The sequence below is a fragment of the Apostichopus japonicus genome, chromosome 13 (genome assembly GCF_037975245.1).
Source record: "Apostichopus japonicus isolate 1M-3 chromosome 13, ASM3797524v1, whole genome shotgun sequence".
Lineage (NCBI taxonomy): Eukaryota > Metazoa > Echinodermata > Holothuroidea > Aspidochirotida > Stichopodidae > Apostichopus > Apostichopus japonicus.
In genome coordinates, this window is record NC_092573.1 from 1,687,154 (window position 1) to 1,700,186 (window position 13,033).

The 13,033-nt window shown below is 37.3% G+C and overlaps 1 protein-coding gene across 2 annotated transcripts in view; it reads right to left on the reverse strand.

Annotated features, from left to right (window-relative positions):
• Positions 1-13,033, reverse strand: part of LOC139978993 (focadhesin-like) — a 32,636-nt gene that overhangs the window by 17,228 nt on the left and 2,375 nt on the right. For both annotated transcript variants that reach the window (XM_071989632.1, XM_071989633.1), the window contains exons 2-11: positions 11,727-11,895; positions 10,872-11,137; positions 10,103-10,204; positions 9,308-9,500; positions 7,831-8,131; positions 6,301-6,509; positions 5,311-5,577; positions 4,064-4,273; positions 3,217-3,344; positions 2,084-2,269 (exon numbers count right to left, since the gene is read on the reverse strand). In XM_071989632.1, the coding sequence (XP_071845733.1) occupies positions 2,084-2,269; positions 3,217-3,344; positions 4,064-4,273; positions 5,311-5,577; positions 6,301-6,509; positions 7,831-8,131; positions 9,308-9,500; positions 10,103-10,204; positions 10,872-11,137; positions 11,727-11,864 (2,000 nt within the window). In that variant the 5' untranslated portion in view covers positions 11,865-11,895. The remainder of the gene's footprint in view (positions 1-2,083; positions 2,270-3,216; positions 3,345-4,063; positions 4,274-5,310; positions 5,578-6,300; positions 6,510-7,830; positions 8,132-9,307; positions 9,501-10,102; positions 10,205-10,871; positions 11,138-11,726; positions 11,896-13,033) is intronic.

Consider the following 13,033-nt stretch of genomic DNA (forward strand, 5'->3'; position numbering starts at 1 on the left):
ATAATCCTTCACGCCAGACGCATTATTGTATTAAGTGGTAACACACAATGGCAAAAGAAGAGCACTAACAATCTTTTTGACGTCACCATGGGGAGACAAGATGGTGCGGAATGCTGCTAACTAGTGGTCTGCTACATGCTATCTATCCTTACAGCTAAATACGGGAACAACATCGGCCTCTGCAGAGACGATAGGCTCAGCATCTTCAACGATACTCCCAAAAGAAATTAAGATATAAAGAAAGACAATCTGTAAGACTTTCTAGGACAACAACCTAAAGATAACAGCAGAAGCCAACAAGAAAACAGTAGATTACCTGGACGTCACCATAGACCTGTCCACATCAAGCCACAAACCATACTAGAAACCGAACAACACCCCACTCTACCTGGATGGCACCTAGACCTGTCCACATCAAGCCACAAACCATACTAGAAATCGAACAACAACCCACTCTACCTGGATGGCACCTAGACCTGTCCACATCAAGCCACAAACCATACTAGAAATCGAACAACACCCCACTCTACATAAGCATCAAACCTAACATCCCCCCTCAGGTACTGAAAAACATACCAAAAGGCATTAACCAGCGCCTGTCGGAAATATCCTAATCAGAAGCAGAATTTAATGTAGCTGAACCCACATGTCAAAGGGCATTGAACGATAGCGGATACGATTACAACCATATGTACGAACAAATAAAAACCAAGAAGAAACATACAGCAAAATATCACCTAGTAGAACCCACCCTACGATAAAAACATGAAGACCAATATAGGCCAAAAATTCCTACAGATCGTCGACAATTGTTTCCCAAAAACCCACCCCCTCCATAAAAGATGTGACAAAATCTCATACAGTTGCATGCCAAACATGAAAACCATTATCCAGGGGGATAACAGAAAGAAAATAAACAAAGAGAGAGAGAGAAGAAAAGGACACTAGCACAAAAGAAGAAGGAAAATGCAACTGCAGAACAAAACACAACTGCTCCTTTAACAGTGAATGCCAGCAGTCAGGGGTCATCTACCAAGCAGAGGTCACAAGTGGAGATAACAAAGAATCTTACATTAGACTCACCTCAACTGAATACAATAAAAAGATAAAGCAATCACAATAGCTCATTCAACGACAGGAAAAAGAAAAATGCAACAGAATTAAGCAAACACATTTAACAATGACAAAAAGATGGCAACATCAAGTGTAGAATTATCACAAAAGCCAGTCTGTAAAATCCCGCAACAAAAAAATGCAACTTATGTTTAAACCGAGAAGTAATTTATTCTACTGAAGCCAGGCCTGTACACCCTGAACAAAAGAAACAAACAAATGGCTAAATGCAGACACCAAGACAAATACTTACTGTGTGCAGTGACATAGAACTTTAAGTTGGTACGCTCAGTCTTACTACTCTAGGCACTGACAAATGCACACGTAAATTGTATGTGTGTATGCAACAGTCTGTCTGCTATTGTAGGATGGCTGTCTAGTCCAGACAACACCATCCATTACCATTATCCATATACAGGCTCTTCCTAAACAGAAAGTCATTGCGGCACCCATGGCATGAAGAAAAGTTTTCAGTATCTTTTCTACTCACCAACGATTAGCTTATTATTACAGGATGAAAAAGGACTTTGAAAATTGTGACATATTTAAAAACAATCAGCCACAGATCCAGGGCAAGGTGGATAACCCCCCCCCCCTGCCATTCCTTTTTAAACCCAACATAAAATTCAAAAGTAACAATTAGCATAACCTTGTGTGTAGACATAATTGTAGACTTCATTTATCACATAGAGGTGCCTCAGAAATGCACCATTTTTAACATCTAAAATGTTAGTTATTTCCTGTGGGAGGACTCTAACCCCCCCCCACCCTAACATGGGAGTTGGTTTTCAATGACCCAGGGGTCACATCCACTCCTTTTTAAAATTCCTGGATCCTGCTTAAACATTACATGCTTATACTATAATAATAAGCAATCTTCACAGCGGTTTCTAAATCTGGCAGGAAAATGTCTTAAAACTTCTTGTTTCATGTGAGACATTGTAGTCCAAAATAAAGTTAATGCCAGTACCTTCGATCTTGACTGAGTTTAGGTGCAAGAACCATCCATATCGTTCTGATATCTACAACCTCAGCCTCGGAAAGGCGCTTCAAAGCATCCATAGCCAAGGCGGCCTCAGTCGCTTCTGATGGTTTTGTACAGTCGTTCAAGATCTTTGAGAGGGTTGGTATCAGTTCTGCTCCATGCTGGTGAGGCCTTCCATACACAAAGAAAAAAACAGATTACCTCAATATAATATCACATTTTTATCTTTGAAAGTCTTAGCACCTAAAAAAGACATAGTCTTCCACAACCAAACATACATACAAAATACACATACAAAATATACACCCCACAACAAAACCATCATGTATATCCCACCTTACTTTGGCTGACCAGTCTAGGACCCTTACAATGATTTAGTTGTCCATGCCTACTACCATGCAGGGGTGTAGGCAGCCACTCGTCCAGTCGTCTTTTGCACAGCCGGTTTCGAAAAATGACCGACTATTTTTCCCTGCACGGCTTACAACATATATATGAAGCAGTGCAAAGTTTTTCCCAAGTTTTCAGTACTGAGTTGGCAAATATACAGAGTTACACAAATAAGACAACGATGTCAATATTGTTTTGATTTTTTTTTGTTTCCGACTTTCCCTGAGTTTACCAATCAAATCTCGTATTGACTAACTAAACAGCCTGCATTTTCCCGCCAATACCTCAAAAATGCAAAGTTTCTCAGAGGGCGTTGCCCCCTTAACCCACACAAGCTCCCTTAAGGCAGGCCCCTTGACCCTTACCGTGAGGGGCGATCACTTCACAATTGGCATCATGTTGCCCCAAAAAGGTAGGACACCCACTTTAAAAATTTGGACACCCGCATCTACCATTTCTCAATCACTGAACGTCCCAATAAGTAACAAAATTTCACCTTTTCCCCCTACTTTTTCTGCTGATTTGCACACAAAGTTACCCTTTAAAATAGTGTTTCGACTAGAACAGAAGGTTTTACTCGTTGCTCATTGGTGATGACCGGAATAATCAGAAAAGTTATCACTATATGAAAGGAGGTTTTAATATTTAACAGTGTATCTCTTTGAAATTTGCAAGAGTTACAGTGAGTGGATTTTAGATAACCCATTAAACTGAGTCTTGCTACTCACCTGGTTATACAAATATCTCTGACGGTAGCTACCCTCGAGATTGAATACTCGTCACACACACTCGAGGAACCAACCACCAATTTGCCTGTTCTTGACAACAAAGTCTGAAGTTGAGGAAAACATCTTTCCTTCAAGCAGAAATGTGAAAAGGGAAAAAAAATTCTGATAAATCCAGACATTTTTCAACCTCGGCCAATGTGAAGAAAAAAAAAAAAAAATTTGATTGATAATACTTAGTTTGTACTGAGATAAGACATCACAATTCAGTAATGTAAAATATTTGAAAAAGAGAAGAGCTATTAATATTGATAACATTTATTACCTACTGCTAGAATCCTGTGTACATTAATTTGTAAAGATTGAGGGGCCTGATATTTTTATCTTCTGGCCGTCGTACTTGCAACAAAGCAAGGTAAGAACGTCAGCTATAACCAGGGACATTGGACCCAATGATGCGTGTATGTTACACCCAATTTCGTAAACACACTTCAAAGGTGCTCTTTTCACAAATTTTGAGTAAAATGATAGTTAAAGTGGTCTTTTGTTGAAATACTATTCAAATACTGGAATCTGTGGTACAGAATCCGGAGGGCATATTTTGTCAAGATGTTTTGAGGAGATTTTGCGGTTTGCTTCCTGAAATCAGTCACATTCCCATTACACCGCCCCCCCCCACCCCAGAAGTTTGTACTCTCCAACCTTGTTAGATTGAACCCTCTTCCATCCCTCTTCTGCATGTAACATCAACACCAGTCACCAGATTTTTGTTGTACTGTATAGGTCTACAAATGGCTAAGTATAATATATTCCTGCTCTTGGCACAAAGAGAATTTTATGAAAACTGTACCTGTTTTATCCACAATTTTAGAGCTAGCCTCATCCCTACAGCCGAGAGAGCCGGAGTACTGGCCAGTGACTGCACCACTTTGAGAATTGGTGAGAGGGCATACTTATGATGAGCCAACTCTGGCATAGCAAACAAGAGTTGCTTAGTTAGAGCTGGAGTAAGATGTTTCTGAGAGAATTTGTACAGGAACAGTGAGAGCACAAGTGTAGCCTATTCGGAGAATCAGAGAAAAATATATATAAATCATCGTTACTGTTCATTTAAGTAAAAATATCATCTACCATTTTCACTACAATGCTGCAAAGACTAGAAATGGTAATATGCTGTCGATTCTATTCATTTTCATTTCTCAGAATAATTTACATTCAGGGTAATGACCTATCTTTGCATCTGAACCAAAGTTGAAGCCGATAAAAACATAGCCTGTAAGCACGAATATACAGAATTACAATGCCAACAAAAGTGTTGAAAATAGTCTAAGGAATCCAAAAGTGAGGAAGTCATGTATAAAACTTAAATCCTGTTTTTTTTAATGATTGAGGATAAACATGGATAAAAATGCCAGTTCTCAATTCTACTAGCGTGTGGCCCAAGAATGTGGTTACTTTCTTAAATACTGGAGAGGGGGGGGGGGTGGTGGTGAATACCTTCATTCAAACTGCAGCTGTGGCGTACAAACTTTTGTTTCAAAATAAAAGAACGGACAGGTGCATTTTTGCCAATTTGCAAACCAAAATTAACCAAATACATGGACACAACATATATAACCACTGCACAATTGGACAATTTTAAATACAATATAGAGGGTTTTGATCAGGGCACCTTGTCAGGGTGGTACTAAAGCAACTGTATCAAGTATATGAGGGACTCACATGTGCAACAGAACTACTACCATGGTAATAGGCAACTACAAGGAGCAAGATATCAACTATCAGGTGCTTCATAGCCTAGCTCTTACAAAGAGCTATTAGTAAAAAGGCTTTATTCTCTACTAATAGAAAATATTATTTGACCAAGATTTTTATAGACCCTTTCACCTCAACCAACCTATTTCAGTGACATATGAAATGTCCTGTTATCAGGGGAGGGAGGCCTTTATAAACTGGTTTCATCATGGTTTGCAACAAACCCATTCAAGAAACCATGTACACATGTCTCACTGGTCTAGCATCTTCACCAAAATGCAAAATAAAGAGATTCAGATATTCCGGAAATTTACTTCCACAACGCAAGTACTCGGCCCCCACCTTAGCGTGGTCTCTTTCAACCATGTCCAAAAGAACCTGGAGGGGTAATTCAGTAGATCCCGTTGACTGAAGGAAGATGGCGGCCGCAGCGAGCAGCAAGTGTGCAGGAATCTTTAAGCTATTCTTGGGATACAAGGTCAGATTATCTCTCGTTGAACTCAACCAGACATCAATCTTTGATGGATCTTTAAACGAATCCAGTAACTGATGAAGGTAATGCAGTGTGCAGTAATGAGGAAGACATGAACAACCAGATTCCCTCCTCTCCTGAATAAAAATGATGTACAAAAAGTAAAAAAGGTAAAAAAATATCGAGGTTTCAAAATAACATGCATATCATAATTCGATTAGCTTTATGAGGGTAACTGACCAATCAGGAATATAAACATAAATGGAGATCTTTTAGCACTGTTTCTGAAACCTTGATTAACTCAACAAACGACAATGTTTATGGTGCTCTCAAGTTTGAGTTTGTTTCTCAACATGAGAAGTTAGTTAAAACGCTGCACAATTAAAAAAGAGGCACATTTGCTGCTACATAATAATTCAGTGGCTCTTTATGTCGATTGAGGACCACCGTACCGTTCGGTGGTAAACAGCTGTGGTATATCCATTCCTTAAAGTAAATAAGTTTCTATTTTCAATCACAAAAGGGAGGTTCATGCTTTATAGAGGCATCAAGCCAAACAGACTGATTTATGAAAATTTTGAAATGTGACTCAACAGTGAAACGCCATTCAGTGCTGGTGGCATTTCCATTGAATTCACAAACTGGATATTTGCCCTTTGGAAACTCAAAGTTCAGTTTGCTAACACAATAGGAAAACATTTGTAGTCTTTTACATGCACAATACATTTCTCAAGTTACAATTTTTCCTTGACTTGATCACCCCAACAACACATATAAAACACTGATGTAGTCTCTTGATATGCATTTTCTTACATTTTGAAGACAAATGTGGATATAAATATTTTCTTGTCCAGACTCACTTGATCCTTGCTTTCATGTTTGCAATCTGCCACAATGTCCAGTTTTGATATCTTATATATCATCTGTGAAGCTTTCCTCTGATTGGATACTAACAGCTTTGTATCCATGGTAACTGAGCTCTGCTGACTGGACAAGGTTTGAAGAAGTGGCAGGACTGTTGCAACTATTACTAAACTTGACCCTGATTGCCTGGACAGCATGTCATCCACTGGAGTAAACAAAATGGATAAACTAGTAAATATAACAACTGATAAAGTTAGCAACCTGTGTGCAATTAGGATAATAAATTCCACTTTTGCCGAGCAGCAAACAGTATGTGATTAAGGAGAAGGAATTGTGGAGAATTCTGAAAACTCTTGGACAGGTTCATGCCAGTAGAACTTCTGAAGACATGAGTTATGGAAGCAGAAACAGACAAGTGAAACATCTGTGAGAAAAAAAAACGTTCCAAAACATTGTAGGCCTATATCAGAAGGACTGTTGATATTTCTTTAGAAAAGCCACTGGCATGATAAAAGAATGAAAAGTCTGTGACTCTAGATATGCTCAAAGCATAACATTAGGTTGCAAATACAAAGTCCCTTCTTGTACTTCTTCCCTGCAGATTCAGCCATGTTTTGTAACCTAACGTTCTGTGTTAAATGAAATGTTCTTCTCACCCCGTATGGTGCCATTAGCTGTTAATTAACCCCACAAGCTTATATCTTTAAACAAATTCAGCCCAGATGTTTATATGCAAGGTAGGCTTATGACTGCTGCTATGAAAATGTGATACAGGGTCTTGATTTTGGACTAATGTTTATTTTGAAAATTTAAGTGACTCTAGTAAGATTTTACAAATGTTTTCTGACATTACAACGAGTAGCAAGTTTAATGAGGAGTGTCTCAAATGGAGGGAGGGGTTACACCACAAACACATCAAGTGTGAAAATTCTTTAACAAAAGTAGTTGAACTTCCCCCCAGTTGAAATTGCGTAAATTTTAATTTATTATATGTATATTCAAAATCACTGTTCAAGAGTATTTTAATGGACTGAGTTAGGTAGGCGCTGAGCTGATGGAAGGGCTAGGGACGAATGAAGGATTTCATATACTGTAGGAGGGGTATGGCCCTTGTCATTGAAGACAACTCCCTTTCAAGGGTATGTTGGGGTCTTCCAACTGAAAAGAATGAAACTATAGAGTCAAATGAGGTATATTTAGACTATAAATTAGGTCTCTAATTAGTTCTGAATGTAAGGTTGTGCATATAAATACACATGAATTTTTGTATGAGGTTGAAAAGGGGGTGTACACCAGTAGCAGTGGTATAATTCTGCCCCAGCTGAGTACACGAAAACCCCTGATTGAACCATTTCCCCTAAGGGGGTTGGGGTGCTTCCCCTTTTGCACACACTGTGGTTCAATAAAAATCATACACATAGCAAGCAAATGTTACATTTTAAAATGACTTGTAAAGGATGAAACAGAGTTTAACATTATTCTTTTCAAATCCAGTTGCTTGATGGAAGTAAATTGAATAAACTCACATAGCTTCAGAAGGATAGACTGCTCGCGTAGATTGCATCTACCGAGTAAGAGACAGCTAACATCCAGTAACGCTGTATCTGGGAGGAGGGTAATATCATGAGTTGCCAATTTACTGATAAGGGTCAACACCGACAGTATTCCTTCCCCTGATGTTGATAGTTGGTGTGCAATTGAAAATATGTTATTAGTAATGGTCTCCAAGAGAAGATGGTGGTTTGGACCGATCTGTGATGTGAGTAGGAAGGCAGCTGTCATATCTAGAAGCATGAATGACTCATGAAGAGCCATCTTTGTTTTTACCTGTCAAATGAAAAGAGACAAACGTTGGGTTTGGTTCCAAATTGCACTACTTGGATGGAAAAAAGGTCACAAAATACTGATAAAATTGGTGTATTCATATTTTGTGGCACCTCCTTTCCAAGTAAAGACCATATAAAAAAATATAAAAAAGGATAAACACTTAAGATGAAATTGCTTCAAGTGAACTTTTAAGTCAAAATTAATCTGCATCAAATGTTAACATCTCCAAACTTAAGACTCATTTATACTGCAAAGCTTATAATATCTGAATTAATTTTATGTATTATTATTTTGTTAATTGTTTTCTTGTTATATATTTGTTTTACTGTTTATCAGTGTATTTATTATATTCTTTTATTCACTATTTTTATTAACTTAATTTAACTTGATTTGTTTTGTTTTTTAATTCTACTTATTTTTGTTTTATTCTTCATCATGTAAAGTGCATTTGAATATACATATGTTATAGTATTTGCGCTATATAAGGATCCATAATAATAATAATAATAATCTCAAAGAGAGCATGTTTCACCAGGATTCTTGTATTTGCATTTCTCAAAAATAAATTAAACTCGGAACGATTCCCTCAAGAGCGACTTGCCACATTTAATTACAAGGCAAACTAAGCATTGCATTGGGTGCATACTTAACATGAAATGCATTTGTAAAGGTATGTCGTACATCTACCTCAGTGACGATAAGTTTGTCATGTTTTACACATTATAACTCTATACATTCCATATAGTACATTCCCAATAGTGACTTTGGAAGAATCATTTTCATTCAAGTGGATAAGTCGAAAAACAGCAGAGTCGATTAAGCAGATAATCAGGCAGCTTAGTCTAGGGAAATCAGCATCTCACGTGTAAACACATGTCATAGAGTGTCATAAAGTACCAGGGGTAGGTGTGACTACATTAATGAAGTACCACACATAGTAACATAATCTTGCTACAGTAACTACCCAGGCTGTGTATACATAATGGTAATCCCGTTAAGTTAGGGCCGGGTGAACAGGAAAATATGAACCAAAGAAAAAATGATTGTGTGACATTCAAGTTTTGAGCATTTCACCCAGAGTCATTCCTTCTGAACTGTTTAACAGTGAAGTTTACGAAATGCTTAGACGATTAAAAAAAAAAGTAAAAAAAAAACAGGACTAAGAACCTGTTTTACCTGAAGACATGGAAAGCATTCCGTCAGTAAGAATGACATAACAGTTTCCAATATTTCTGTTTTATCTTTGCAGAGGGAAATTAAGATTGAGACGAGAGAAGATTTCGTATGACCAGTCTGACCGGCTGACTGAGGATCCAATAAAATGTACATGAAAAAGGGCCTCATCATATTCCACAATGGCTGCCAATGTCTGCAAAATGATGGGAAAAAAAGTGCATTTCTTACGTTTTTAACCAAACAAACATTCCTGCTGCTTATTTTGAGTAAAAGAATGTTTTTTCCTATTATAATAAAACATTACATGCTATTATGAAGTGACTAATTAGACTTTCAGATAGGGCACGAAAATATCAGGAATAATCCATTCTACTTTTTTCCCTTTATGTTAATATCAATAATCAAAAGATATTAAAATAAATAATCACAATTTTTATCATGTTTAAGCTACTATATATATATAAGCACCTAGTATATTTGTGCTAACAGTAAAATAACACTGAAGATACAATCTTTCCTCTTCTTTTATAGCAAATGTAGCTTCCTATTGCTACCATTGTTTTGAACACATCAACTTGCAATTATTTTTGTCAAGTTGCCTTTTTCTATTTTCAAATTATAGTTTTCTTTGCACCCTTCCAACCAGCAACCCCCCCCCCCCCCGCCCCTCAATTCATTCCATCTAAAAGTCACACAAACATGCCACCTTCCTCATCCTCATCTGGCAAACAAATCAAATACACTACATCTAATGACGTCACTGTACTTGCACGAGCACTGACAATCGCTTCTTACTTTAATTCAGCTGATGATAAAATTCGGGACACTTCTTGGAAGATATCAGGCCACAAGTTAGCTTTGCTGACATACATTGAAATGAATGGATGTGGAGGTGACCTGGTCAAAGAGAAGAGATGCAATTACTCTTAGAATTTATACAAAATTGAGTACACTTCCCAGCAGGTCTGTTGGGATTTTACTCACCTGAGGAGTAACAAATCATTTCCAACAGCTACTGCAGACCAATTCAGCTAAAGTGTTCTCAATATTATCTTTTTGTCGGCCTGGAATGTTTTATGCGCAGAGCCGAACTACACTACTCCAAGTAACTTCACTTTAGAAGCTCTGAGACTCAAATCATGACTGGTTACAACACTGTAGCGTTCACAGTTACATACTGCATATAGTGTCCCAGACATTAGCTGTTACAATTTTAAGTTGATGTCGTATTTTAAGTCAACATATTATTATTGTACGTAAAAAGAAAAGAATTTTGTCCAAAAAAGTCTCTAGTATAACTCCGACATGCTGACATCACAACTGATGGGGAAAAGGATAGAAGTGACCAGTACTACCAATGACAATTCAAACAGGACAGGTATCTTGATAAAAAAATGTTAAAATGTATTCATGAATAGCGAAAATATGACATGCAGGTTTTAATTCTAACACCAAAATTAATCCCAAAGTCAATATTCACTAACAATCTTAGTTGAAACCTATTTGATAGTACTTAGCTCAATCTAACAATGATATTCTGTGATGATTAGAAAGTTCCGTTTACCTCATGGAGTAAAAAACCGCACCACCCCTGTCAGCTGCTGGTAGTTGTCGTACAAGAGATGCCTGAAGAACTAAGAGATCGGCGACGCCTTCTACCAACCCTCCGCCATATTTAGCAGTCGGGATGAAACTCACAAGTTTATTCAGTGCAAACCTGAAATCAAGGAGGCCGTTCTTGACGAGGGCCACTACCGATTGACAACAGACGTAGGATGCTTCTTGGTTATTTCCTTGGATGACTTCAAAGAGCACATTCAACTCTAGAATCTGAGAAAGGCAGACAAAAAAAAAATATGCTTATTTGCATTGAATTTTGATTTTTTGATTCACAACTGAAATCTATCTAGCCATAAATTGTGTGGTATGGCCAGTTGATGACCATCATGTTAAAATGTTTGTTACTTACTCCTTTATGCTTTGTCTAGATCTTATCTATTGTTTACAATCAACATGACCTTTGTTAAAACAGCTCTGTCTTTAACACTAGCACAGTGAAGGGGTAGGGTTGAGGGGTGTGTTGAACAAAATCATCCTTGTTTGGAAGGGGTAAGGAGTATGAGATATGAAACGGTTAAAAAGATAATCTACAGTAGTCGCTTGATCTGCAAAAGGGAATAGTGAATAAATAATTCTGGCCAGAGATGTTCGTACAGTATATACATCTAAGAAATATCTCTCACTGCAATATATATGTAACTTGCTCTCCAATGCTAGGTTTTACAACCTAAAACAGCTGGAATTAATGATATCTGTCAAATCATCAATAAATCAACATTGTTCTTAAAAAGATCTACTTTCATGTTTTAGCTACATCCACAATATATTTATGAGTTTACCCCACTCAATGAGACCTTACCTGTTTTGTTTTATCATCAATGGGCAAGGACAAGGTTTTAAGCTCCTTAGAATTAGTTATCTGTGCATACAGTTTATTCGCAGCAGCAAGTTGGACATCTCTGCTGGGGAACTGCAACCTCTTCTGAAGATCTTCCATCTTTTATTATAAACAACTTTCCAAAGTTGAACTGAAAGGACATTATAAACAATGCAATCTTAATATTAACACTTTGTTTTAAATCTTTTTCACTTTTTTGACAATCGCATTGTCAATTTATACATACAATGATCTTGAAATGTTTTCAACTTGTTTTCCCTTCATTTCTTACAGATAACACATATTCATTATTGGTGCAATATAAAAAGAACAGCAACAAAATAAAGAAAGAGGGCAGAAGGAGTTATGGAGCAAATACTTGAGCACCTCGACAGTTGTAGTAAATTTGTGTATCTACAACTAATGTCAAGAGATCAAGTCGCTGACAAACCTAGTGATCACAGTTTTCTCCAACTTCTGTTCTAATTTCCTATGAAATTTTGTTCTTCAGTTGAGCGTAGTCCCATTCATTGGGCACTGCCACCTCCTGTTCTTTCCTATTTGTCTTTAAATTGTTTTTCTGCAATGTTTCCAGAGGAGAAGTTGTTCAATTTCTGCCTCATTTATTTGGGGATGTAGTAAAGGAATGATCATCTTGTAAGTATCACAGATGATGCTATTGTAACTCTCCATATAAAATGCACAACTGTCCAAGGTTATAACATTTGCAATGAAACAATGTTGTTTCTCCTGTTTCAAGTGTGTTAGAAAGTAGCTTGTAACATAATAACAAACTGAGGTCAAATATGTGTATTATATTGTCACTGATATTTGGTATATTACTTTGTGCAGCTCAATGTGACTTGACCTGGCTGACTTAAAAAAAGGGTGTGGCTCACTGTAAGTTATATCGCGATATCGATTGTGGAGGACAACAATAATTAAGATAAGTCGTTCTGGAAGATCCCATCAAAAACAACCCTAATAAGCCTAAATGTTGGTAGATATATGTTTGTTTAAGTTGTATGCATAGCCTAGGTACAAATTAGTGTTTGCACAGGGTATCCGGGTACCCAGGTCTCACCCAACGAGATACTACCCGGTTCCTAATTTATTACCCAAATCCTACGCAAAGTGTGACTTTTTTTCTTCTTTTGCATACCGCTGGTTAGGCAAGATTTTCCCATTGACTTAGTGTGGTGTTAGGCTACCATGTGGTTGAAGATTACAGCAATGATGAAAGTATTCCATGGATATCTTATAACTGCGTCACAATTTCAGCGAATGAG